General features: G+C 34.2%; 3 protein-coding genes across 3 annotated transcripts; 1 reads left to right on the forward strand and 2 right to left on the reverse strand.

The window, feature by feature from the left end:
* Positions 1-1,921: 1,921 nt before the first annotated feature.
* Positions 1,922-14,246, reverse strand: LOC146163079 (kynurenine 3-monooxygenase-like). Its single transcript, XM_083381312.1, has 16 exons — positions 14,157-14,246; positions 13,672-13,741; positions 13,283-13,380; positions 12,635-12,724; positions 12,284-12,332; positions 11,320-11,407; positions 9,710-9,875; positions 9,066-9,137; positions 8,211-8,332; positions 7,145-7,202; positions 5,450-5,539; positions 5,105-5,162; positions 4,726-4,808; positions 4,092-4,193; positions 3,402-3,461; positions 1,922-2,538 (listed from the first exon to the last, which is right to left on the reverse strand). The coding sequence occupies exons 1-16, from the start codon at positions 14,196-14,198 to the stop codon at positions 2,389-2,391; spliced, it is 1,398 nt and encodes a 465-aa protein (XP_083237438.1). The 5' UTR covers positions 14,199-14,246; the 3' UTR covers positions 1,922-2,388.
* Positions 14,247-14,567: 321 nt separating this feature from the next.
* LOC146163080 (cytoplasmic dynein 2 light intermediate chain 1-like) lies at positions 14,568-27,337 on the forward strand. Its single transcript, XM_083381364.1, has 8 exons — positions 14,568-14,715; positions 15,110-15,208; positions 16,128-16,238; positions 23,713-23,883; positions 24,729-24,821; positions 25,275-25,408; positions 25,912-26,028; positions 26,809-27,337. The coding sequence occupies exons 1-8, from the start codon at positions 14,602-14,604 to the stop codon at positions 27,005-27,007; spliced, it is 1,038 nt and encodes a 345-aa protein (XP_083237490.1). The 5' UTR covers positions 14,568-14,601; the 3' UTR covers positions 27,008-27,337.
* Positions 16,478-20,065, reverse strand: LOC146163081 (flavin reductase (NADPH)-like). The gene is made up of 5 exons (XM_083381365.1): positions 19,976-20,065; positions 19,433-19,597; positions 19,183-19,272; positions 18,441-18,601; positions 16,478-17,253 (listed from the first exon to the last, which is right to left on the reverse strand). The coding sequence occupies exons 1-5, from the start codon at positions 20,046-20,048 to the stop codon at positions 17,014-17,016; spliced, it is 729 nt and encodes a 242-aa protein (XP_083237491.1). The 5' UTR covers positions 20,049-20,065; the 3' UTR covers positions 16,478-17,013.
* Positions 27,338-27,754: the final 417 nt, after the last annotated feature.

Below are 27,754 nucleotides of genomic sequence, written 5' to 3' on the forward strand. Positions count from 1 at the left end.
CCTACTTTGTTCTAAACTAAAGAGTCGTTCAATAAAGCTGTGTGAAAAAATGTTAAATCTTGTATGCTTGTATACAAATAAAACGGCTTTACAATACAAGAAAATGTCAAAACTAATGTTTAACGCAGTGGTCGGCAAACTTTTTTTGTCGCGGCCCAGAGTACTCTTTTCAGAGCTACTGAAGGCCCACTACGTAAACTACTACGAAACAGTTGCGGATTGAGGATATTTAATTTGAAGGTTAAACATTGCACGGCGCCTTGATGCCCAAAACAGTGCCATGTCATAATGTAAAACATACTATAAAAACAAATTTTCGTTTATATTAAATAGGCAAGACATATCGTTCGGCTCTCAGGACCACATTTGACACGTAGGGCTTTCCAAGCTGAGCCAATTTAAAAATTCTATGCCACACCAACTTTTAAAATAAAGTGAATGTACGACTATCACGCGGCCCACAACTAAATGATGACACTAAGCTATTCAAAAGTAGCTCGAGGCCCACTAAAATGTCTCTGCAGCCCACATTTGGGCCGCGGCCCACAGTTTGCCGACCACTGGTTTAAGGCACAAAAAGGCTTTTAGATTAGAAAGCATTTTATTTCGTTGATTGAAAAGGCACAAGAACTAATTCCAAACAATCCCAGCATATTTTTAAAAACAACCAATTCATTTCAACGCTTTTATTTACTTACTTACTTCTGGTAGTTTTTGCTTTGTTATAACACCTAGCGTTTTATTGGACAACTAGAATAATCCACTTAAAATTGACAACACAACAAAATACTTTGGGTGTTATTTTCACTTTTCGACGAAAAATGACTTTTAAAAATTAAATTATATGAAAGTTGCGTCTGCAAAACACACCAACTTGTAAACATAGCGGGACGCTTTAGAAATGTCAATGCAAACAACTTTTTTCAAGTTTTAGGTTTGGTGCCAGTTAAGATATTTTACAAGGCCTTAATATTTTATCAAAGTAAAAAACATAGTTGTGGTTGCATAAGTGAGCTGTATTTAAAAGACTTTTGGAGAAAATTAAGCGACCATTTAGTTCTCAAATCACCTTAAGCAACACCGAATGCTAATATACAAAAAATACATAAGATTATATCGAGTGTTATTTGGCAGAGTTAACAAATAATAATAATTGACAAGGTATAATAAATGAAGCTGTAATTGACAACAGTACATTGTACTACATTCGCACACTAAAGTAATGATCATTGCACTTACAATATTTCATAAATCAGAAAACATGATTACACGCCACAAAAACAAATATGATTAGAATTTCCGATATCTTGAAGAAATTATTAATAGATTTACAATTTTGGGGAATAATGGTTGAAGGTTTTCAAAGTGTTTTTAAAGAAAAGTGGTAGATTTTCAAAGACATTAAATTGGATTCATCGATGTGTTTGAATATATATTTTTTAACACAACACTATAAATGCGATGGCTGATTTATTAACGAATAGTTTAAATTATTTTCTTTCTGGTGGTACTTTCTAAACAAATAACTTTCAAATACTTTTGGAAAACATAGGGATTTTCAACACACAACACAATCCAAAGACAATAAAAAAATTAAACATTTAAAGGCTTTGTAAAAAATCTTAAAAAGCAAATAAAAAGTATTTTTTGTGTTTTGTTGCTATTGTAGTTTAAAGTTACGAGGTTCTATGTACAACTATATTGCAAAAATGTTTGTGTACCAATAAAATGACAAAAACGTGAACAAGGTGGGGAGCTTTGATGTGTATGGGGTTTATACGAGTTTACCAGTAGCTTTTAAAAACACGGTTATTACTGTAGTTGTGTATCTTATTTGTCAGGTGAGGTGAACCTCTATTCCAACCTTTTTCAAGTTAACCAGTGGTTCTCAAACTTTGGCAAAGTTTGTTGGAATTGCGATAGAAGTTTTGCTGATATTTATTTATATGTTGTATCCGAGTATAACGATAAATTGCTACTGAGTTTTTTGTAGCAATGATTTCGAATGCAAATGTCAGGGTTGAAACGTTTTCTGTATCTTCGTGTTAGGAAGTGTGATGCACATTTTCTGCGGCATTTTGTTCCAGCCATTGAGTTTAGATACGAAACAGAATATTATGCGACGCCCTTGGATAATTAAAACGCCGCATCAGGGTGTCGCGAACACGGTTTGAGAAGCTTTATTAACCAATAACAACAAACGGACATTTCGGCTGATATTTAAACCAATATTAACGCTGAAAAATTGCAAAGAAAACCCCACCCAAAAGCGTTTAATGTTCTGCCAAACCCTAAGTTGAAATCTCACCAAAAAGCACAATTCTATATCTGCTAAGTTATCGCTCCAACAATATTCACCAACCCATTACAAACAAGCAGAATTCACGCTTAAAACAACATCAGTCGTTTCCTTACGAAGCTGAAACCTCGAAAGAAGGACAGTAGGCGCTCTAGCTCCACCCTGCGAAACCTCCAGCAGGTGAAACCACAGAAAGCGAATGTGGAAAGGAAAGTGAGAAGCAGACCCCGGTTCACCCACTGGAACAAATAGGCGGCGGTGTTAGTTTAATTTACGTTTTTAAGTGTTCATTTGGACACAATTTTTCCAGACTGTTAACAAATACTTGAAGAATATGGAATATAACCCAAACTGATTAGTAAGTATGCGTCGGTTCCCAGTGTTGAAATTGTGTTTATTTGCAGATTTTTTGGATTATGAGACTTTTGTTTTAATTTAATTTGGAATGGTTTTAAACGAGAGTTGAAAAATCTAATAAATATTTCATAAATTGGCAAACCTCAATAAAAAAATGCTGCGGTATCAGGGTTTGAAGTGTTGTCAAGTTTTTGATTTTTGGACAGATAAAAACAAGTTTAAAATTGTTTGGAAAACTTTTCCTTTTGTTTTAAATGGTGTTTGGATGAGAAACAAATATTTTGTCGATTTACGATGAAATGGTCGGAAAACACCAACTGTATAATTTGTATGCGGTTGTATTTATCGTTAAAATTACGTGGTTGTTCATTTGTTCATTAATTTTGGATTAGGTGTTAAATATATTTGGTTAATTTTAAATAATATGCACTAATTAAAAATCTGCGTACTTTTTTAATGCGGACCCTTAAAAACATTTTTAGTTCGCTTGTTTTTTTGAGATGTCATTGACATCATAAAGCAAACGATATTAGCTATCGGTTTGTTTGGAACAAATGTAAAACTGAAGGAACTCAATACATATAAGAAAGCGCCAAAGCATTTTTAAACACCTTCTTGTTTAATACGGAAACTTATAAAATGGCTAACGCAGCTAAAAACAGTTTATTTTGCGACCAAACCTGACACACTGATGTTTTAATTCATAGCTAAGTTAGAAAACAAATGTAAAAAAATTATTTCTCACCTTTCGTTGTATTTCGGCTTGGTTGATCACGTGATGGTAGCGGATTCTCGTAAACGCGATCTTTGGAAATAAATTGTCGGAAAGGTGGATTGTAGATGGGTTATACTATCGGGTGACGATGCCCGATAATATCGGATCGGAGCCGATACCCGATTCCAAGTGGTATTATCGGTACTCGTCCGATACTAGGGTGTGTCGGTGCCGAAAAGAATTAGTAATTTCAGCAAAGAATTGTTACTCAAATAATTTTGTTACTACAACTTGGTATCGGGTATCGGCTTCGATCCGATATTATCGAACACCCCTTGTGACGCGCGACATGAGCGAGCGGTAGAATAAAAAAATCGGCGACATATAGTATTCCTTTGTTTAGATAATTGAAAAGGCAATTTTTTTAACTTGTTCTATTTTATTGCAAAACAGTTGTACTATTGTTTTTGTAAAAAGAAAAAAATTGTTAGGAAACATATTTCGATTTGTGAAAAACAAAAATTGAATTATTTTGTTTCATTTAACAATTCTTTTATAATTTTACCGAACTGCTTTATATGTGCTTCTTCGCGTAAAAAACGATATTGGTATTTTTTGACTCAAATAAACTCAATTCAACAACTTTCTATGTGTTAACAAAACAAAGGATTATTAATACACATCCTACAGGGGTCGTTATTTTCACAACGTTCCACCCACCATCTCGTATCGGGGAGTGAACACTGATGGCAGTAGAAAGCCGAGAATGTTGTCGATTTTTTTGCGGAATTGAAAGTAAGGTGAAAGAACACTGGAGCGCATCTAAACAGGTAAAAAACATGTTTTTCTAAATAATACTTCAATGTTTATTTACTCTAGATTTTTTAATTTAATTCATTTGAAAAAAATTGTCATGTTCAGGTCTATTTAATTTTTTAACCCTAATTTTTTTATATAAATTTTAATGCTTTCTTACTTTTTAAATTTATACGATTAAGGAAAACATATTTTTACAAAACTTTTAGAGTTTACATATTTTAGGTTTGGATTTTTATTGTAAAAAAAAAAAAAAAAATTCTAAATTATTATTTATTATTTAATTTTAATGTTTGGTTTATTTTTTTAACTAATTTAATTAAACCATAATATTCCACACTTTTTTCACCCTTTTAAAATTTTTTATTATCTGCTCAGAGGGGGCAAGTCGAGAAACAACCATAGCACCGTTGCTTGCTCCTCCTGTTTGTAAAACTAGCCTTTGGTGAGGTTCGAACTCACGACCTCAGTCATACCAGTACGACTTCTGAAGGGCTAGACAGCAGTTGTACATACTTGTGTATGAATGCTTAAGTACCTCGATGTAGTTCTGCTTGGACAGCTCGGCTACAGCGTGGCCATCCTGTGATCTTTCCCGCGAATATTCAGAAAACGTGGCAGCTAGAAACAAAAAGCATTACAAGTGAAAAACAAAAAGCATTACAAGTGATGTTAATTCCCGGTTTTCGAGAAAGGTTATTAAAACTAAAGTTGTTCTTTACCAGTGTAGGTTAAATATCATCGCCAAACACTTAAAGGTTACTCTCAAGGCGAGCTCCTACTGTGACAAGCAACACCAAGTGCAGTAAAAACAACTACAATGTCAAGGCACCATGTGCTCAGTGACCTTAGAAGTAATAGAATGCTTACACAATTAAATACGTCACAAATAACTTTCATTGAAATGCGCAACTTACCAATATCCAGTTTGTTTCTGTCCAGAATTTCGTTGAAGGCCAAAACATCTTCAAGTCCCTAAAGTTACGCCGCATCAAAAGTAGTGTTCGTAAAACAACACACGTTATGCCAAGAGGGCAATATGCGAAACTCAATATTACCGCTTTTTAAAATATATTGTTTAAAACTTTGTAACCGACTCAGAAAGAAGTGTTTACATTATCTGATGAACATGTGAATCCAAATTTATACAAAAAGGCAACATTACCAAAACTAAACACAGCCAAGAAACCAAGCCGACACTTACTCGCCAAGATTTGCCTTAAATTTTGAGAATTTAAACAACTAGAGAAGGTTGAACTTACACTGTTGAGTCCTTGACCAAAGAATGGAACGCAAGCGTGCGCCGCGTCCCCAAACAACACAACCTTGTCCTTGTAGTGGTACGGGGAGCACTGTGAGTAAATACAACATTACAACATGATGAAATAACTGGTCAGGAAGGTAAGACAGGTGCTGTAAAAATGTAAATACTTTTTTTAATAGTTTACCGGTATCCGGTTTTTGATAAAAAAATTAATAGCCCAAATAAGAACAAACAGTAAGACCTTTTTTTAACAATATTTAAAGCGGAATTATCTAAAACACACTAAAACTACAAAGCAACAAAAACTTAAGCAAAATTGTCTATAGTACAATATTAAGAACAACGACATAATAAAACCAAAAAATGCCGCATCAAAATTGCTGTAAGAGTTGCAGCTCTTTGTTGGGAGCATTTAGTTGAACCATTTCAGCTACAATCAGCGGCAAACAGTCAAGGGACGACCAACGCTGCTGTTTTACAATGTAGACTGACATGTGTCGAAGTTATTTGCATAAAAATCAATTGCTTCATTTTTTAACAATTTTTAAACATCTGACAATAATTTTTAGGTTGGTTAAATTTACAACTTCCATTTATTTTCCTTGTTGTCAGCTATAAGCCCTGTTTTAAAATATAGCATCAATATCTGCAGTTGGATTTATGTCTATTTGTTCTTGTACGCATTTCCACAAATTAACATCCTGATATTTTTGCTGTCATTTTTTTTATGTCGTAAAAAATAAAACACAGTGTAAAAAATACGAGCGATAAATTTAAATGTTTATTTTGTTCTTTAAAACTTTGTAATGACGATATCGCAAAACCGTAAAGGAATAAAATACTAAAGATTAAACATTGCCACGCCCACCACAACTAGGAATGTACGATAATATCGGATCGGAGCCCGATACCAGTTGGCCGATACGATACCACGATTGCGAAATTAACACAGGAATTTCAGACATGATTTGTGGAGCAACGCAAAGCATTCACCTTGAAAATTGTTTTTTTTATGTATTACTTTATTAACAGTAAAGGTGACGTATGCGACAATGATAATGACGTCATTTGGCATCAGACCGGGTAGAGAAGGTTTGCTTGAAATATCAACAAAATACAAATTATCGGGTTTCCCCAATTTAAACGGCATTAAATTAGAACCAGATTGCCTCACGATGTACGACTCAAAATGGAAAAACTATACATATTCTATATAAACTATTTTTTCAGAAGTCACATTCGAAGGAAAATACCGTCAAGTAGCAACATTTTGTTGGAAGCATGAACTACAAACTCACCAGCTTAAGCCCAAATAAAAGGCGAAAAGTATCATTTGGATATTTTAAAGTACAACTGGGACATTTTTACCCTTTAAAATGAAAAAAATACAACAACAAAGTCACGGAGAGTTTGTTAAAGACTTGCTAAACAGGAAATTAAATGTTCCAGATTGGTGATCTCTCTTTTAGCCCCAAAGCTTTATGATTGATTTGTGGAAAAATTTGATTAGTCATTAAAATGAAGTCCCATCTTAATACACTATGGTCGTAAAATGTATGAAACGAGCCGCTAACTGGACGTTTGGACGTTTTATGAGCCGCATTCACTGGTAAGTATGGCGTGTGCTTTTACAACTACTGATACACGGTATTGGAGGTTCGATAAAATATTAGCTTGATTTACTGAAACTTACCTTCACTGATATTAGGGGTAAGGGCGGAAGAAGGAAAAAGTCCGTTCGGAGAAGTTCTCTAAAGAAAAAAAAATGCAAAAGTTGGGCAAAAAACGTAATCTCTAAATAACATTGATCTCCTAAAACAACTCATTGAAAATATTAATTAAATTCAAAATAAATTTCATAATGCTAAATGATTTGTTCGCTTACAAAAGGTTCATTATATAAAATCCAAAATAATAAATTAAAAAAAGCTGAGAAACGCTTTTCTGAACTATTTCTCGTGCGTCGTATTCGGAAACCTTTTGGACATTATTTGAACAGGAATACATACAAAATTTCTCATTTATTCTCCATAGTGATTTTAAATGCACATAACATGGTATAATAATATGTAAGTATTTAATACCACAATACAGTTCAGATAGAAAGCTGGGCCAATATGCGACGCCCTTTAATAATTGAAACGGCGCGCCAGGGCGTTGGCAAAACATAGATTGACAACCACTGGTTGTAGTATCCACTGTGAGTAGCACACCAGCGCGTGTTAGAACACAAGTAATGGATCCAGTCAGGCTCGCGCTTATATACAGGAATACGCCATAAAGGTTGCACACAGTAATTCTATACAACACTCGGGATGTTTGATGCTTGACATTTTATTCCGATGCCCGATATTTTGGAGAAAAGTATCGCGATCCATCCGATACTTAATGACGTCATTACCATGCTCAAATTAGCTAAGTAATGAAATTGATGATATGTTTAGAGGTATTTTTGTCACGACAAAATTTAAAAAGTTGCTTCAGTGTGAAGAAGTTTAGTTTCCAAGTTGTTTAACTGCTATTATGAGAGAAATTTACGCTTTAAAATAAAAAATTCTGCGTTTAATAGCAAATTATGGCAAAAATTATTATTTTAATTTGGTATTGGATCGGCGCCGATACCTATCACTGCATCAGTGGTCATCGGGTATCGGCTCCCATTCGATATTATCGGACATCATTACAATACAACAACAAGTTTAAACGAACATAACTTGTTAAAACAAAAATACAATAACAATGAAGATTGAACAACTTACTCTCCAATTAGGGGCACGCTGTCGGGGAATACCCTGTCAAAGAACTCCATCACCTGGTCTCCGTCGGTGAGTTGTTCGAAAATTTTGAAGGGCATGAATATGGTGCAAGTGAAAGAACAATCCTGTGTGAAGATATAATCAGGTGCTTAAAGTATTATTGGAGTAAAATTGAGGGAAATTGTAGTAAGACGTTGTAGGAATATGAAAGCATGATTCTAATCAATTTATCTTTGCACTTTACTCAGAATAATATAACCGAAGATTGCACCACTTACATAAAGCAAGCAATCACGCTTTTTAGATCATATTTATTTACTTATTGTTATTTAAAATCATATTTATTTATTATGAATTATTCTAGATAGATTTATTGGGATCTGTTTATAGCAAGACTACTCAGTGAAAATTTAAAAAACTAAAGAGGAAGACCTGGCCAACATTAATTAACTTCTTACTTATACTATTTGTCTTATATTTTGTTCGCCTTTAAAGGTTTATTAGGAAGCATTTGGTCACCAAAGCTTAGCTGTTATGCTAACACTTAATATTTGGATGGCCACGATAAAAGGTTGAGAAACACAGGCATAAGCTGCCTTAGGCACAAACGTAGCGGCGTAAAAGTTTCCAAAAACTATGCTGGTGCATTTAGGCTTGATGTTCGGGTTGCCACGGAACGAAGTTATACTAAGTAAAAAAAATAACGACAAGATAATTGCGAGCCTATTTCTAATGCGACTAGTTAATTTATTCACACTGGTATAACGTGAAAACCCGTTTAAACATCACTGATTTTACCATCACGTAAAGCGGGCTTACTTGAAAAATACAAACAGCAGAATAGAAATGTTGAATTACCTGGTTTGGGAGAGCGATGAGCATGAACTCATGTCTAGGCCAGATGTGAAGGCACTCGGCTGGCATCGCAAACTGTGGGGAAGACAATATTAGGGGATGAAAAGTACAAAAGGTTTAAAGTTAGAATAGAATTCGGAAAACAGGGTTAAGATTTAGAACTCTCCCGCTCACCAATACGAGTATAATTCGCTAAAAATTGACAGGGCGATAATTCTTATAAGCGTTTTGATATGTTTGATATGTTACACTATGCACAGATCTGCAATGTAGCTCAAATGAATTAAAAACCACATAGATGGAGTAAATGAAATGAACGTTGATAACCTTATCAACACCACTGTAACGAATTTTTTGTTCGATTCATTTAGCCAAACTAAATAAATCAGCGCAATATTTGAAAAGGAAAAACGTTGAGTAAAAATAGTGACACAATGTGTAAAATTTCATAAGTCTAGTTGGAAATATTACAGTGAGTAGGTATCAATCAGCACTCGCATTGTCGAGCGAGCGAGTACAAAATTTTAAACGCATAAAAGTGCCACTAACCTTTTTTTAAAATACACTAAGATTTATTTTTTTTTGTCGACACACTAAAACTAGCCCACGGACCCAGTTTAAAAACCCTGCCATATTGAACCACCGACCTTTCCTTCTGCATCCGGTGGAATTGTGAGCTCTTTGTACCCGTGAGGAATATATTCCTGCGAGTAATCAAACACGTGACGTTGCAGCTGGCGTCGCACGCCTGAGTGCGCACCGTCACAACCCATTATGACGTCAGATGTGACGTGCTTCTGCGAACCCTCGCTGCTGATTGGTCGAAAAAAGGAGCGGTTAGAAATCACACCAACGGTACGAATGATTTAAAAATTATAAGTTTTTTCTGCAGTTTTTATGCAATTGGATTAAAATGATGGTTTTATTTGACACTAATTTACTTCAAATAATAGTCTTTGAAAGATTTATTTGACATGGCACATCCCCGTCAGCTATGTAGGACGCTATTCAGTATACATAAGCTCGTTGTTTCTGAGCTACGAAAGCCTAAACACAAATTATATGTAAATATAAGATAATGTTCGATTTAAAATGTTAAAGGATCTGAACACTTAAGCTTTTTCGTATAACTGTAAAACATTTGTTTATATTATAATCGTAGTGTAGTCAAATAAGGTGGCTTATATAGGCTTTGAAAAACGTGACCAAATGGCTCTTTAAATTTTAAAAGTTACTAAAGAATGTTATGGAAAGTAAAAAAACTAAGATTTCTGATGAAGCAATAAGTAACAAGGAATTAAGCGAGGGTTAAAGATTTCACAGCAATGCGATTGAATAAGATGCTTGGTCAGACGATTTCCGCCAAATAAATGAACCAAAAAGTGAAATTCGCTGACTAATGAGCATTACGTCAGAAAACGTCAGCGGGAAAAATGCTGACACTTGCATGATAAAAGCAATCTGTCTTTACAAGGCTGTTGAAGTTTTCATACAGAGGTGTTAACTATGTTTCAAATACCGCTGTGTCAACTACGTTTCAAATGCTGTGATAAAGTTGCGACTTCATTCCCCCAGCACATGCCTCGGGAAAATACATTATGTGATTTATATAATGAGTGCCTTTATCGTTGGTCGGCGGGACTCCGTTCAAAGAATAGACTTTGCCTGAATTTCAACACCAACTCTCATTCTAACACTAAGCGTTAAGTACGAATGCGTTGTTTTAGTGTTTTTTACTTAAGGTATACTAATTGTAGCTTACAGGAAATGCGGCCACAGTAATAAAACTATATTGCACCAGTTTCCGGCATTTAGGCCTACAACGCCATAAAGAAATGATAAATAGATTGTGGCACCTTTAATATAATTTTGGCTAAATAATTGTTTTTAAATAAACTTAGAAGACATAAAAACTCGTTTATAGCGAATAACTAATTCTCTGCTACAGTTACAAAGATGGGTCTATACTGTCTAACGTTGGGAAATTAAAGTTATTGTTTGGCCCATATTTTAAAGCCATTCAAAGACAAACAATTTATAGATTTTCAAAAACCTAAGATTCGCTCAACGTGTTTTTACTAGAATTTAAAAACAAATATGACTTTTCAAGGATTTTTAAACACACGAAGGGCGTTTCAACACAAAAATCAACCCTAAGACATTGAAAGGCTTTCAGACATCGAAAGGCTTTGTACGAACCCTGCAAAAGCTTTTCAAGAGCCGTTTAATTTTTATATTATTCAACAGTTCCACCTACTTTACAAATGTTGATGTGGATGTCTTGAGATCACACGAAACAAACTTGTGTTTGAAGTGCAAGTTCACGTTTGGAAAAGTTGAAGCGGCTGAAAAATAATTTTCGATAATAATTCCATTTTTTCTAAAAAGGGTGACAAAGCTTGCCACATTCCGCTAAAAACAAATGATTTTCCAATGACGTAATGACATTTCCTAGCAAGGGCAGCTGATGACTATGATTGACAATTTATAAAACCTTAACAGCCTACAAATGTTGTTGAAATGTGACATTTGTACCATACTCACTACTACTCACTTTTTTACTGTAAAACAGGTAAAACAGGTTTATTCATAGCTATTCAATTGCAAAGCCATGCAAAAAAATGAAGAAAAAAGTTTTTTTCAGGGGGGGATAATTTATTTTTTTCAAAAATTTTAGCCTAAATCTAAATTTTCAAATTTACGTAGCACGGTTAATACTGAACCAAACGTGCTAAGATTTGGTTTGTGGGGTTTTTAGACGCAACCTAACAAATCCAGGGGTTTCCCACTGAAATTTGAAAAAAAAGTGTTTTTTTGAACAACCCTACTGCTCATGCTTATGACTGCAGGTTTGTAAACAAATCTGCCATGCTGATGACGCTAAGCCAGGGTTTGCATGTTTGTGTTAATGGTCTGAATATATATTTTGGTAAAAGTTTACAGGTTTATTACAGATAGATAGGGTTTATGGCTTCCGACCCTAAATACAAGTGTTTTGTTATTTTTTTTTTTTATTTTTTTGGTACACCATACATTTAGATAAATCAAAAAGTTATGCTGCTGAAAGAAGTTTGACAAACCCTGGTATAGCCTATCACTGCTTAATCATTTACATGGAGATATTGGCTTTTCTACAACAGCCTAATTGACACAACACTTTTACGATAAGTGAAACCTTATTATTAAGTCAATGTACAATATTTGAGCAATCATAAAATTACCTGACAATAGGTCTCTGTTCAGTTGCATCCGATCCACAGAAAGTAGGTACTGTGTAAAAGAAAATTAATAATACACTCTATTAATAAACAATAAAATAAAATGTACAGTTTACATATACTATGTCGTTTTTTACATCAATCAAAAATAAGTAAAAATGGTTTAAAACATATAATAGTACTTTATTAAAACAAAGGCATATCCAAACAATTAATCATATTAAAAGGATAACATAACTATCTGTAAATCTTAAATTAACACACTGAATGGTTTACACTAATTTACTTTTAATTTGGCATTCAGGAAGCACTATACAGTTTTTAGTATTGAAAAATTTGACATATTTTATATACCTGTCCTTGTTTTCCATACGGCATAAAATAGCATTTCCCATTTAGTTGATGAATCATACGTCCATGCATTGGAATGCCCAATGCTTTCACCTGAAATTACATTCAAGGTAATGTTAATATGGAATATGACTCAAGATGTCATATTCCATCATTGGTAGGCTTTCTTTGCTTATTGTATTTACTTAAACAAAGTTTCATGTTATGTTGTAAGAAATGCAAAGACATTTTAAAGAAAGGTTATAGGTTTGCAAAGACCTTTATATGGTGAAAACAAAACAGTACAAATGCAATGGTTAATACAATTACAAATCAAATACCTTAAAAAATTGTTTTATTACAGCTGTTTCAAAATACACATAACTAAACCTGCATCAAAAATAGCTTGAAAACATAGATTTTTACTAAGGTTTTTAACACCTAAATCATTTCAATCAAAGACTTTTAAAGATTCTATTTTGCACATGTTCGTTTGCCAAAGAGAGTGCAACTCTATACAGGCGAATACTGATGGGTAAGCACTTGCCAGACTGGCAACACAAATTAAATGCAATGCACACCGTGTACAGTGATTGGAAAAACATAATTTTTTTTCTCATCTCCATTTCTACAAGCACATTCAGACAACTACACAAATTTAAATGCAATTACCCGTTCGTCCAATCCAACTTGTTTGAGTGCTTCGATTCCACGATAAGACAGAGCCAAGTTGATGCTACGTCCACTCGCATTTTCAATCTTTCGTATGTCTGAAAATGTTTATTGTTAAAATCGTTGATTTACTGAATTGCTGTTTTCACAAAACGGCCAAAAAAATTTTACATATATTTTTTTTTAAACAATTAAACCAAATATAAAAAAAACAGGACAAGTTGGTACTACAACCAGAAATTGTATTTTAAAGGATAAACAAGGATGCAAATAAATCAATCAAACTTAACGTTTTTTTTGTTAAAGAATTTTTATACAAAAAAAAACAGGACAAATACTTTGTATGTTGAGAAAATTTAAACAAATAAACAAATTAATTTAAGCCTAACCTCCTCTTGATTCGTACAAATCAACTTTGTATCCTCTCTTTGACAAATAGCAAGCCTGAAGAGCCCCAACCTAGAAAACAAAACAAAATAATTGAAAACAGTTTGGTTGCATTTCCTGTGAATTCAAATTAAATTAAAAAAATCAAATCCCTAAAATATATAACCACAATATTTGTTGGCTAAAGAGTATAAATAAAAGGTAGCAATAGTAAACGTCTACCTAATTCAGTAATATCAACATATAATTTTGGGTTGTATATAGATTATAGAAAGATGTTTCAAATTACACATTTAGGAGTTTTTTATGATTAAATTCTTATCTAAAGACTAATGTAGAAAGTGTGGCAGGTGCACAGATTTGTTATTTTCTATAGATTAAATCAAAAACCTAACCCAAAATATTAGAGTTGATTTAGCAATTATTTGAACGCTGTGGCACGATTCTAGACCAGCGCCCCAATGAAGTTATTGCTTAACTAACTTACCGGTCCGCCGCCTGCAATGGTCACTATTTTACCTTCGGCCATTTCTACCTTGTGTATTGCTTCGAAAGCAACTGTAGAATGTAGCAAATGGTTAAGCTAAGCTTACATCACATTTCCTGTCTTACATAAACAATACCACGTGACTTTTAAGAAACATGACTTATCAAACGTGAAAAAAACAAGCATAAAAAACAATACAACCTGATTATTATTGAATCTAAACAATATTTTTAATAAAAAAAACAGTTATTTTAATACATTTTAAAAGTTTAAATAGTTTTTTACGCAAATTGACGAAAAATTAGAAATTTGAAACAGCTATATTTACTCAGTAACAACCACCTAACGTTGATTTTTCACCAAATGGAAAACAAAATAGTTCACTGTAGTTAAAAAAAAATGTTTTTTTTAGCATTGTAAACGTAAACCAAAGATATATATTGCGATGTCGGGCGTAAGAAACATTTGGGATGCAGCTACGCAAGAAGTTGCCATGTCAGAAGCTGAAAACGCCAACAGTTTCGACAAATACGTTTTATTTATGGGTGGAAAATCGTCGGTACGTTTAATATTGTTTGTTTTTTAATTGGACATCGTGTATTATAAACATGTTAGCCGGGTGAATAGCCTCAGAAAGTGTCTATTGCCTATTGCCTATTTTCCCGGATCAATATGGTACACATACACTTATTAGTGATTGTTTATCGATTTTAAGTAGACTACTTTATTGTCTGAAAAAAAAGCCTTTTTCTAAATCAAACGTTAGCAAAGTTAGTATACCGATGTTGAAATACATTTAGAGTTAATCCGCAATAACGACCTTAGTGTTTAAAAAACAAATCATTTTTTATGCTATATTATTTAGCACATCTGTATATAAATCCTATTTGGCACAAATTATATAGTTTTTTAAACATTTACTTTTTTAACAGTTGTTTTAATTTTATTACAAGGGAAAAACCACTCTTGTTCTGAAGTTTCTTTCTCGCGATGAATCTGCAAAGCCCACTACTGGTTTGGAATACACATTTGCCAGAAGGGCAACCAACCTTGTGAGTAAAGTCAGAACTGAATAACATTTCAAAATTTGTGACGACTCTGATTGCATTCCAGTGCCTGCCTGTCAAAGATCTTTGACATGGAATGCTTTCCCAAACCATGCCAGTGACTCTATTTGGCTGAGTGAATTTACAATGAAAAATACTTGTTTTTGTCATATATATATATATTTTCCTATTTTGCCATCCAATATAATTTGAAGTGATTGTTTGGCGCCACAAATTATGAAATTTTGGGTGGACGCCAAAGATTCTTGGATAGACACTGAGATACAATCATGCCACTTGGAAATAAAATAGAATTGCAAAAGGCTTTTTACTTGAGGATATATTCAGTAGCTGGAGCTGTGATACAAAGCAAAATTTTGCCTTTATTATTTCCCAGAATTTTTGCCAAAATCTCTTATGCCTCACGTAAATTTCAAAGTCATGTCTTCGGTTAGTTTCCAACTCTATGCTTCCCAACTAGGTTCGTAAAAAGGTTTTAGTTGGCTTAAAAGTGTAAGGCAACAGTTTTTGCATGTAGCATTTTTTATATTTATTTTGTTTATACAATTTTGCATTTCACCACTATATAAGCAGTTTGCAAAAATGAATTGTTGAGGTCTGTCTTAATCATTTAGGGGTCTTTAAGCTTAAATTCATTAATAAAAATATTCTAACCCACTTTCTCAAGACACATGATCGCAAAAAAGGTTACTATATTAAAACGGTGTTCTCTTTATTGAAAAAGATTGAAATCGGAAAATATATTTCAACCCAAAGCAATGATTGTTTTAAGTAAAAATTATATAGATATTACTGCCCTCCAAAATTTTGTAAATACTTTATGTTTTTGGTGTTTGGAAATATACCTCAGTGAACTTTGTGTATACCACTATTTGCCTTCAAATAACATATTTTATGCTTATAGCAAAACAAGATGACCGGCCACATTTGGGAATTGGGAAGTGGAACTAATTTAAGCAAGTTGCTGGACATTCCACTAAAGGCAGACACGATAAGACAGACCACCATAATACTGGTTAGTCTTTGTTATTTTTCTGAAGGTCTTAACTTTGATACGGAATGAATATACAAGCTCAAACAGAATTAGGTGGCATTTTGGTCAAATAATAAATTATTTAATTTCAACGTGCACAAAATGCTGCCTACTTCTGCATGGGTTTGTTTTTTATTTTCTGTCAAACTACAACTTCCAGCCATTTTATTAGATTTATTCGAAACCTTTGCAAAATACTTTTCATTTAGGATGCATTTTACACAAAAGTATGTTTTTAATGCATTTATTTGCAAAGAATATGGGTTTCAGCAGTTGATAGATTGAAGTTACAGCATTCTGGTTTGGCAGCACAACGAAAAGGTTTAGAAGAAAAAGCTAAAGCAGAAAGCAAAATTATGCAACTTTTTACAAAAATAAAAATGGCTATGCTTCCCCATCACTAAAAAGTGCTGATGAAGTTACAGTAAAGATACAAACGGTGAAAAAGGTGTTAAGCAAAGAAATACTGAAAAAGTTAACAATAAAATGTCAATATAAAGGATACACAGCAAAATACAAAGTGCCTTTTAAGCTTTGTGGTAATTGAAATTAGAAGGAACATTCAAGTTAGATAACTGACTTGGGTAAAACTTCGCAATAAATTTCAACAATTTTCCATAATGTGGTACTATTAAATATATATAAGCCTTGACGTCGGAATAGCAAAAAAAGTTTTTTTTTTAAGTTTTTGTTTAGGGTTGGTAAAACCAACTTTAAAATCGTGGACCAAATGGCATAATTACCACGCTTCCAAACTTTACATAAAGAATCGTGCGTAAACCAAAACAGCAATAGAAAGCAACCCTATGCCAAACAAAGTGATTCTACCGAGGAAGGTTCTTATCAGCCAGTTGTAATTTGAAATGCTTGATGATATTCCGACCAACTGGTGCGTGTACTCGGCCATGTCGCCATCGTCTCGGATGCAGTCCAACATCCACTCAGCCATATCAAGCGTAGCAACCACCGGGGCCCCGGGTACTTTGTTGATGGCAGTCTGTACAGCAAAAAAATGGCTTAGGGACATAGGAGGCTGAACGTGAGTGTGCAGAGCATTTCAGACATTCTGGATTTCTGACAGGGCATCAAAACGCTAAGGAATTCGACAAAATGTTATGCAAGCAATTAGTGAATTAGTGTGCGAATTAACGATATGTCAATTGATTAAAGTTTTAAAATACTATTGATTGATAAATCAGTATATTATATATTAACTTTTTACTTTACAAACGTAATAACTGTTTTAACTGTTACCTAGCTCTTCTAAAAAAAAAACCATAATTAATTTGCAGGATGGAATAAATGTTAATTAAGGTTGAGCACATGCTACGATTAATCACTCAAACAAATATTTACAAAAATTTTACTTCCTCATTGGTTTAACATGGCAGACTGTTTTTATTTTGTGAACAGGAAGTTAGAATGGCAGGTTTATGTCAGTATGACTAAAAGGAAGTGGCATGATATGAACAAGTTTTTTAAAGGTTGTCAACTGATGCCCTAGTGTTGTTTTTTAATTGAATATATAAAAAGAAAGTTTTTTTTTGTTCGCTGGGGGGTTAGGGGGGCATTTGCTATTATATATTTATCTATTTATCTTCATGTTATTTTATCTATAAATCGAAATAAAATATATCACAATTATCACATATATATTAACAAAACATGTCAAACACCACTTGAGTTAAAAATTTTTTAAGTTTGTTTTGAATGGTTTGGCTTTATTGACTGCTAAAAATTTTAAGAGAGCGCAAAATTTTATCTGAATAAAAAAAAACATTCATAGCCAGGTACAACCTTTGTTTTGAGAAATTCTAGAGACCATTTTGGTCCTTTAAGGCAGTTGTTCTTAACCGCCGGTCTGCGATGAATTTTTGCCGGTCTTCAAAAAGTTTTTTTTTATTGTGCAGTTGGAAACATGTTTTTTACCAACTTTATAATTGTGCAAATTTCGCCTCATATTTGACTTTGTTGCACCTTGTTTCGGAGAGTATGTTTAGGATGAAAATGCCTGAGTAGCTAATGGCACTATAGATCTTAATAAGTTAAAATGACTTTTTGTATAAAAAAAAAAAAAAAAAAGGATTCTGTATTTCTGTCGGTCACCAATTGTCAAAAGGTTAAGAAGCACTGCTTTAAAACACTTAAAACAACACCATAGTATACAGCCTAATGTTATCCCACCTTAAATGATCCGCCGTACGGCATGTTGACAATCTCAGGGGGCATTAGCGCCACCCACTGGATGTCTTTTGTTTTGCGAAGGAAGTTTAGTGCACGTTCGTGGTCATCGTTTATGTTCTTTAATATTCCAGGACTCCATTGCTTTCCAGGAAGTAAAAAAGCTAAAAAATTATAGATTATTTTGGTTAAAAAATTAAGGCTAATAAAATTTAAAAAGTTAGGTTTTGTGGCAAATTATAAAAAAAAATACCACCAACTTATTTTGTGTGTTGTGTTTTAAACATGTCTTAGTGATTTTTTACCATGACTACCTCTTTTGCTGTTTCTGTCAACTTAAGTTATGAACTGTTGCAATAATGTGATACAACTACATATCACTGTTTTTGGCACAGGTAGAGAGTACCACTTTTTTATAGTAAATGAAAATAAATTGCAAGGAAGAAATAAATAAGAGAGTATAAATATAATAATAATACTTGACCCACCTAAACCAAAACGGTAACTCACACCCTAACCCAAAACGCTAACTCACACCCTAACCCAAAACGCTAACTCACACCCTAACCCAAATAATCTTAGCAATGTAAACCCCAGACAAAAATGTTGTAGGATTCTAGACCAGCGCCCTGTTTTTGTTTGATTTCTGTAAATTTTAAACAAATTATTTATAATCATTCACTGTTACAATGCCTACTGTTTTAAATTTGTTTGGTTTAGATTACTTTAATTGTTTTAGACTTACAAACATTGATAACCATAAGTTTTTTTACTCCATGTTTTCGCATTCCTTCCACAATATTTTCAATTCCCTTTGAAAGCACAGTTGTTTTACCTAAAATACAACACATTTTTTTCAATTTTTTAAAGAGTCATCATGAAAATGTGTTATGTTAAAATGTAAGTTAAAATAATCCACATTTATAATAAAAACAAATATTTAAAAAAAAAAAAATTGTTTACATAAAAATATTAAAAACCACCATGTTACTTACCAAAATCATATCCAGTGCCCAAACATGAAATAACTCCATCCATTCCCTCTATTGCCTTGCACACATCATCTGGATTTTGAACGTCTCCAACCACTACCTTCAGTTTATTTCGAACTTCGCTCGGTATTTTTGAAGGTGTCCGCGCAAAAGCTGTTACTTCAAGACCTATAGAAATAAAATTATTTAAAAAAATATTAGTTTTTTTAGGGGGAAATAAAAAAAAATCTAAAAAAAAAAAGTAAATTGCAAATTTTGTTTGCATTTTGGGGAACTGATAAATTAATTTTGCATAGTCTTTATCAAGCTAATATGAGGGTGGACTTGCAGTAACAAGTTGAGGGAAATATAGAACAAGCGTATATTCCAAACAACAAACCAAAGTGAAATTATTTAAAAAAATATGCAGTTCACAACAAAAATAATCTTTTTAGGAAATACAATTTTTAAAAAGTAGTAAAATTTTAGATTTTCATTCAAGTTTAACAAATGCAACAAAACTTGAAAATAGCTGATGCCACTTCCTAACTTAAATAGTATTAGTACCTTTTTCTTGTGTTCCAACTTTTAAAACAGCTTGACCGGATTGGCCAGTTGAACCAAATACTATAAGCTTCATTTTACTGTTTAAACACCTGTACTGCAAAATATAATTAAATCATCATTTTGTGTTTTATGGACATAAATAAAGTTTGTGTTTGGGGAAAATAAAGTTTGTGTTTAAAAACTGATTCCACATTTTAATAAAAATACTGAAGCCATATTATTCAATAAATTCAATATATTCAATATTTTGTTGTTTACAAACGTTTCGGCAATTACCTAAAAAAAATCAAGTTAAGATAAAAGCGATAAAACACAGAAAAGTAAAAAGGATATTTTGCGATAAAACACAAAAAATGAAAAAAGGACAAAAGTAACTGAACCATTTATAAACAATAAAATGTCAATTTTATCGAGTATTATTGCCTTATTTTTTTGATAGTGATGCCACTTTGTTTGTTGCTACAACACGTCTGTACAAATAAATTGTTCCTAGACAGACTCACAACATTGTTTCTCTTAAAATAACAAACAAGTCCTGCAGATATTTTGGAATGACTTACTTTGCAGACAGAGACAGCATTTAGAGTTGTTAGAAAAAAAATGTGGAAAATGAGACCCAATTTTGAATCCCCTAAACATTAAGTATATATTCTGCTATAAAATTGCTGCATATTTTAGAGACACATAACTACAAAGAGTTTTCAAAATTTAAGCCAAGTGTTTCTCAGCAACAATCTTTCAGTTTTAAAGAGTTTTATAAAAAAAATACAAAATTTTGCTTATTTTCTAGTTAATTGTTCACTGCTAAACTGGCAAAATTAAAACAATAAAAGTTGATTAGGCTAAACTTAAAGGCAGAGTTGGGTAATTAATAGTTTGAAACTATGTAAACATGTCCAATATGACATTTACATAAATTAACTACATGCCTAAGGCTAATTATTGGATTAATTATTCAACATGTGACAGTAATTACTCATGATTGCTGATGCTATGACATAGCAAGACTATTCTTTATAAACTTTAAACCTAACTTACCATGTTCATATCTTGCTTCTTTTTATAAAATTAGCACCAAAATTACGTGTGGGTTGTTAATTTAAATTATCTGAATGTCGAATTATTAGGTAATGCAAAATGTGTACATTTGTTTTTGTCTGAAAATCAGTTGGCACCATTAATGATTAACCAATGGAAACTAAGTTCGCGCATATCTTTAAACGTGTGTATTGCAACTAGAATAACGGCGAAAAAGTAAGTAAACACTATTATTAAGCGTCGATCAATAAGCGCACTACGCACATTTTTCGTATGGGTAAATTATACCTACTGATATAATGCGAAAACTTATTTTAACAAAGTACCTTAACTGCAGACGCTGAACGCAGTGAGCTAATAAACTATAGCCGTTATCGTTTTCATAAGGGCTGAATCCGTTGTTGCACAATCCGACATATGTGTGTGTATTTTTTTAACAGTCACAATATAATTCGAATGAATAAAAAAACATTAATATGCGGAAAATAGGAGGCAGAATCTATCACGTTAACCGTTGTGTATAACACCTCGTACTGCAACACAGTTTGAAACAGCAGAGAAGTAAAAGTGACAATAATCTTGCGTTGCTAACAGAAACAAACTATTAGCGTATGTTACTAGCAGAAACGTGAACAACCACAGCCTTGCACTTACACGGATATATATAACGTTAAATCTATATGAGGTTAATCTGTTCAGTGCAATAACTTACCAATCACGCAGCCAAATTAAAAACCAGCGTTATAAATACTTGAACGATTAAACTGCGTCAATAAGAATCTTAAGGAAGCTCCAAAGTCTAACGTTAACCATCTACCGAAGTTTAAGTACCATCATGCTGAAATTTTCAGCAATACTTCGGAGCATAATAGCTGAAGGTTGTAGTTAGACGTAGAATGAATATTAAAGCCCATGCAGACATAGGTAGCATTTTGTGAACGTTTTGAATAGTTCTTTATTCGTTTTTAACACCACAAAATGCTATCTACTTCTGTATAGGCTTTCATATCTATTCTTAGTCAATCCTGCAACGTTTATTTCATGCTTAAAAAACAATTTAAATATAGAAGCTACCGAGCTGAATCATTGACACTTTACCGTAATTACACAACCAATGCAGCAAGTAATTAAAACTGATTTAAACAAGGCTAAGCTTGACAACACAAGCTTCCGGCAATGATAACATCAGCAGTAATCGCTTTCCCTGCGCTACAGACTCGCCAATCGAGGAAGGAAAGCGTATCTCTGCACAGACGCTGTAGCGAGGCGCTCACCTCAACTCTGTGACGTCACAGACGTATCGTGCGCTCGCCGATTGTTTGTCGCGTCGCTTTTTCCCAGCGAAGGTGGCAATGTGCACTTTGCCGGTTGCGACGCCAGTGGACCGTGACAGCGCGCTACGGATGACTGACCTCGCTTTATTATAGCGGTTTGCGAGAATTGTCAGCAATATGACCAAAGTTAGAACAACATCAACCTCGGAATAAAACACAGTTGGAATTCCTAACAGTCGGAATAAGACTAATACTAAAAACGTCTAAACGTCGGAATAAAACGCAGTTCGGTATAAGACCGAAATAGAACTACTAAACCTAATAGTTGAAATACAGTATAAATCGGAATAAGTCCTAAACCCGTCCGAATAACACCAAAATAGGACTATTACCTGAATAACGTATAAATTGAAATAAGATTAAAACTCGTCGGTATAAGACCAAAATAGGGCGAATACCTAATAATCGGAATAAGACCTGAATGGCTAGAATACCTCTACAACCTTTTCCCTAACTTCAAACCCGACCCTCTAACTTTGTTACTATTTCCCTCTAATAATTTCAAACCTAGCCCAAATTTTCACCAACCTCTGCAGTAAACAGAAATCAGAAAAATACTACCAACGGAAAAATATGTGAATTCTCATAATGAACGGACTATTTGAAAACCTTCAGAAATATTTACCCTTTAAAAGTAACGCCCCTTCAACGTGAAGCTTCAAATTAAACTTGTTTTTTTTAAAGGTTACATTTTTGTGACATCACGTTATGACGTAGCTTATTGACGTCATTTTTGAAAATTTATTTATGGCCCCCTCTCCAAACAAAAATCCTATACCCACGCCAGACCTACACATTGAAAACTATAAGCACAGCGATAGTGGTGTCGGTTTAAAGCTACAATAGACATAGACACAGACGCTTCATTGCTTCAGTATATTGTTGTTTTGTCCATAATCACGCGTTAAAAGCGTGACAACAACTGGTTACGTGTCATTCATATAGGTCACGTAAATACTAAGTTTCAATCGTCGGTTGTCGCACGTTTTTCTGTAGTCGTGTTGGTGTTCATCTGTTTTGTTTGCACAAAATATCAAAATTGTGAATAGAAATTACACAGAATTAAAAAACAATTAAAATGTTTACCTATTAGGACTAAATTAATTTAAACAGCGCATTGTTTGTAAGTACTGCATTAGTGATTTGACGCCGTCAGTCACTTGACGTCCGGTGGGACGCAAATCATTTAAAATAATTTGGAATTTTTTAGTTTTGTAGCTAATTTCTGCGCAAAGTACTCAAGAACGGTTAAAAAAATTTGTTTTTGTCTTTCACCGCTGCTCCATTACACAAAACTCACGGTTAAAAATAGTCATTATTTAAAATTATAAACTATCACGTCACAATAGGTTTATTGTCTTTAAGGTGTTGGACCTGTCCGAGCCATCCAAGCTCTGGCAAACAGCAGAAACCTTGCTGGAAAAAGCGCGCGAAAGGCTGGAACAGGTGATCAAACAGGCGGGAAAACGCGACCCTGCCATTGGCCAGAAGATAACCAATGCGGCGTGGGAACGATTGGGCGGCAAAGATAGACCGGTGGGTGGATTGAATGAAGCTTTATTTATGAGTTGTAGTATTTATCAACCCTGCCGAGTCGGACTCAGGACGCGGGCTGAGTAAGTATACCCTAAGCCTGAGTCTGACATGCGCATGCGCAGTTCCAAATTTTAAACCTGATACGGAGGTAAAGTGTAACTAGTAAAGAGTGGAGTGCTGATTAACCACCTTAGCTTAGATACGTAAATGGGTGAAAGAGTCAGAGCCGGACTCTGGACGTGACCGAATCGCACTTTTGGCTGGAGTCGGACTTGCTTCATTTTTGCCCGATTTGCTTTAATGACGTCAACTGTTTGTCAGATATTCAAGGTGTAACAGCCCCCTGCATATTTGTTTGTTTTAAGACTCCTAATCACCACGAATCGCATTCAATTGACTAGGGTTATTCAATCTTGTGTAAACGATTCGCAGTTTGTCAAAATCTTGTGCAAAAAATAGCAACAGCCCAAAAAAGCTTGGGAACCAATGGTAGCACCTCCGATGCACAAAAGTGTGTGGTGCTTTCAAGCTTACCTTTTTATGACGTAACTTTATGAAGTAACTTTTTGACTTAGTTTTGTGACGTCATCTCTAAAAATGTATTGATGTCCCCCTCCCTAAACAAAAATCCTAGATCCGCGCCTGATCTCAACTTGTATGAAGCCATTACAGCAATTCCAGATTGCTTAAAAAAGGCGAACAGAGTTTAGGCTGCGCAAATGATTTGTTTCCTCAGTATGTTGTACCAACTATGCACAAGAATTAAATCCGCCTTCGTATTTTTAGTTGTTTTTTCACCTACATTAAGGCAGGTTTAATATTGTAATGGCGATGTTTACTTGTAGGATGTAAAGTCTATCCAACCCTTCCCAGTTCCTCTTGCAATTATTGGAAGTAAGTTCGATCTATTCCAGGAGATGGATGGGGAAAAGAAAAAGGTTTGTGGCCAATATTTTCCTTAGGTAATTGGGCAATTATTTTTTTAACGGTTTGTTACAAAATAAAATCTAAAACAAAATGTTGGTTTGGAACAAATTGTTGCGATCTGAAATACACTTAATATACAGCACACATCTTTATTTAAAGAAAGCTCAAAAAACACAGTTTGAGAAGCTGGTTAGCCTAGGAAACATTAAAGTGTAATTTATTCATAAAGACCTATTTTTGTACAAAAATTTGATAAAAAATGGGCCGCGGGCCGGATTAAATTGCTTGTCGGACCGGAAGCACGAGCCGTGTGTTGCCCCATTTTTAAAAAATAAGAATCCTATGGCCACGGTCTACAAACGCTTATCTAGCCCACAAAAACGTGTCTAATCCCTTCCCAACCCTAATAAATGGGACACACAGTTTTGTGAATGGCGAATTCAAACGCGGTGCTTCCCCTGCAGGTGATTACCCGCTGTCTCCGCTTCATTGCACACGCCAATGGCGCCACTCTGCTCTTCACGAGTTCAAAGGTCGACGCAACCATGCGTGGATTACGTCACGTGGTCAACGTGGCAGCATTCGACGGACAACTCAAGTAAGTGGATGCAGGACAAGGGGCAGGATTTTAAAGTAAGGGTTAAAGAGATATTTGCTATAACGTTGAGGGTTTATCTCATAACGAATAGTGATGACGTCATTGTCACATGATGCCACTTGGCGGCGCGTGAATGCAAACTATATTTGCGTAATAACCAAACCGTTTAAATATCAATTATTGGGTCATGGGTGATAAAGTTCAATTTTATAATAAAATATCAAACGAGAACACTTAATTTCAACCCAAGTGATTTAATTGACTCAATAACTTTATTCAAGTTAAGTCATTTACCAAAACGACTTAAGTCAAATTAAGTTATTTGTTTCAAACGACTTGAGTCAAGAAAAGTATTTTGTCCCAAAGACTTAAGTCAAGTCATTAAAAACAGTGACTTATGTGCACTACCGTCAGATTTTCGACTTAGGTCATTACAACACTGGTAATTACACTCATAAGGTTAAATAACCATTACGTTAAAGTTTAAATATTTCCACCTCCAGTCAAACCCCTGTGATCGACGCAACGCGGCCAATGTACGTTCCAGCAGGGATGGACAGCATTGAAGCAATCGGCAACCCACCACTGGCTAGTGCAGACATCGGGAGGTCTGGGTCGAGGTAAGTTCGTTTGTTTAAAAATAGTTAGAGTCCCACTCGCGCGAATGAAGAAAATAACTTCCATTCGTTTACAATTGGTAATTTCTTTAGTGTTTGATGTCTTTGTTCCGCGTAGAAAAATAAGGGAATCCAATGGGTAAGTTTTGGGGGAATACAAGGGACGCCACAGAAAAAAACAAAACAAGTGTCTTGATCATTCACAAATATATGTTTTCATAGATTTGTTTATCTCTGCTTATTTCTGCCAACATCGTGCGAAAAAGATCATTTTGGAGGCTCATGAAAGCGTAAAATCCTAGAGTTTAATTAAAAAATGCGTTGGTGCCTTCTACTTGTGTTCAATCTGTATTTGCATTAAAAAACATCAGGTTTCTTAAGTGTACTTGTTTTATTGCGTTAATTTTATGATATATTAAAAAAAAAAAAAAAAATATTGAAAACCCTAGCCTAATAGATTTAAATTAACAACTCACCTTTAAAAACGACAAAACTACTGTAAAATAAGCTATTGCTGCCAGGCATAATGTATAACCGAGTATAGCTCATCCAGCAGTATTATATAATCAATCGACGTTTCGACGTCCCATACGAGACGCCTTCACCAGGATAATGGCATATAATGCAAGACAGATTTCTTATAAAGCGACAAATTGCAACCAACCAGATATAAAAAACAAGGATAACAAATCGTGTGACTACAAACTCGCTCAACGTTGTCATAGAACACAAAAAAGTTCAATGACGACTCTAAGTTTGCGCGACATCATTTTTTTTTGTCAGAAATCCGAGCGAAATCTGGAAGATCGCCTTCTGCGGTCATTTTCCGCAAGAGGGCGCTGACGGGCGTCGGGCAGATGACCCCTCCCGTGACCCCCAGTTCAAGGAGTCAAAGGTCGACGAGGTCAGAGGTCAAAAGGACAAGGAACTCGAGGCGTTGAAGAAGCATGAAAGTCAGAAGTGGACGTCAAGGCTCAACTGAAACATTTTGTTGATTGTTGGATTTATTTAAGCTTCAAAGGCTGCTGATGGTTAAAGTAGAAATGTCCGATACTTGACATAACGATACCCGATACCCGATATTTTGGACAAAAAGTATCTCGATCCGATCCAATACCGAATGACGTCATTACTATGATGTAATTAAAACGTTCAAAGTTTTTTTAACGTGTTTTTGGGCGAAAGTTTTCTTTAGCGTTAGAAACTTATAGTTACCTTCAAATGTAAACCTACTGTTTTTTTTTAAATTTACTGTTTTAAACAAGAAATCTCTGCGTTGGAATGCAAATTAGGACTGAAATTCCAACATAAATTGGGCGAGTATCGATACTACCGCTTTGCATCAGATATCGGCTCCGACCCGATATAACCGGACGTCCATAAATTTAAATAAAGCAGTATTGTTTCAACCAGCGGTTTTTAACCTTTATGGCATTGGGGGTCGTTTACCTTTGTGTGAGTTCTAGGCCTGTCCAACTATTAGGAGCAACCTTCGTAACTATGGTGTAACGATATTAACTGTCGAGCATTATGGTTGGAGGTTGTAAAAAGACGAAAGTAGTAAGAATATCAAAGCCCATACAGAAGTAGGTATCTGTTGAAAATGAATAAAGAGTAATTCGAACGTTCAAAATGACACCTACTTCTCAAAATACCACTTACTTCTAAACGTTTAAAATGACACCGACTTTTTATATTCTTAATATTAACTGTATTGGTTCATAGCCGT

The sequence above is a fragment of the Ascidiella aspersa genome, chromosome 2, assembly GCF_963924565.1.
Source record: "Ascidiella aspersa chromosome 2, kaAscAspe10.2, whole genome shotgun sequence".
In the NCBI taxonomy this organism is placed as follows: domain Eukaryota; kingdom Metazoa; phylum Chordata; class Ascidiacea; order Phlebobranchia; family Ascidiidae; genus Ascidiella; species Ascidiella aspersa.

What these genes read in the sequence shown, in the direction of transcription:
- LOC146163079 (XM_083381312.1), bottom strand. Translation starts at nt 14,198, where the DNA reads ATGGCCGAAGGTAAAATAGTGACCATTGCAGGCGGCGGACCG. An exon ending in AAGTTGGATTGGACGAACGG is followed by an intron (nt 12,725 to 13,282) that starts GTAATTGCATTT and finishes ATGTAATTTCAG; the next exon opens with GTGAAAGCATTGGGCATTCC. An exon ending in AAGCCGAAATACAACGAAAG is followed by an intron (nt 2,539 to 3,401) that starts GTGAGAAATAAT and finishes TATTTGTTCCAG; the next exon opens with TGGGTGAACCGGGGTCTGCT.
- LOC146163080 (XM_083381364.1), top strand. Translation starts at nt 14,602, where the DNA reads ATGTCGGGCGTAAGAAACATTTGGGATGCAGCTACGCAAGAAGTTGCC. An exon ending in CCAGAAGGGCAACCAACCTT is followed by an intron (nt 15,209 to 16,127) that starts GTGAGTAAAGTC and finishes TTATGCTTATAG; the next exon opens with CAAAACAAGATGACCGGCCA. An exon ending in TGGGCGGCAAAGATAGACCG is followed by an intron (nt 23,884 to 24,728) that starts GTGGGTGGATTG and finishes GTTTACTTGTAG; the next exon opens with GATGTAAAGTCTATCCAACC.
- LOC146163081 (XM_083381365.1), bottom strand. Translation starts at nt 20,048, where the DNA reads ATGAAGCTTATAGTATTTGGTTCAACTGGCCAATCCGGTCAAGCTGTT. An exon ending in GGGCACTGGATATGATTTTG is followed by an intron (nt 19,273 to 19,432) that starts GTAAGTAACATG and finishes GTTGTATTTTAG; the next exon opens with GTAAAACAACTGTGCTTTCA. An exon ending in CGTACGGCGGATCATTTAAG is followed by an intron (nt 17,254 to 18,440) that starts GTGGGATAACAT and finishes TTTGCTGTACAG; the next exon opens with ACTGCCATCAACAAAGTACC.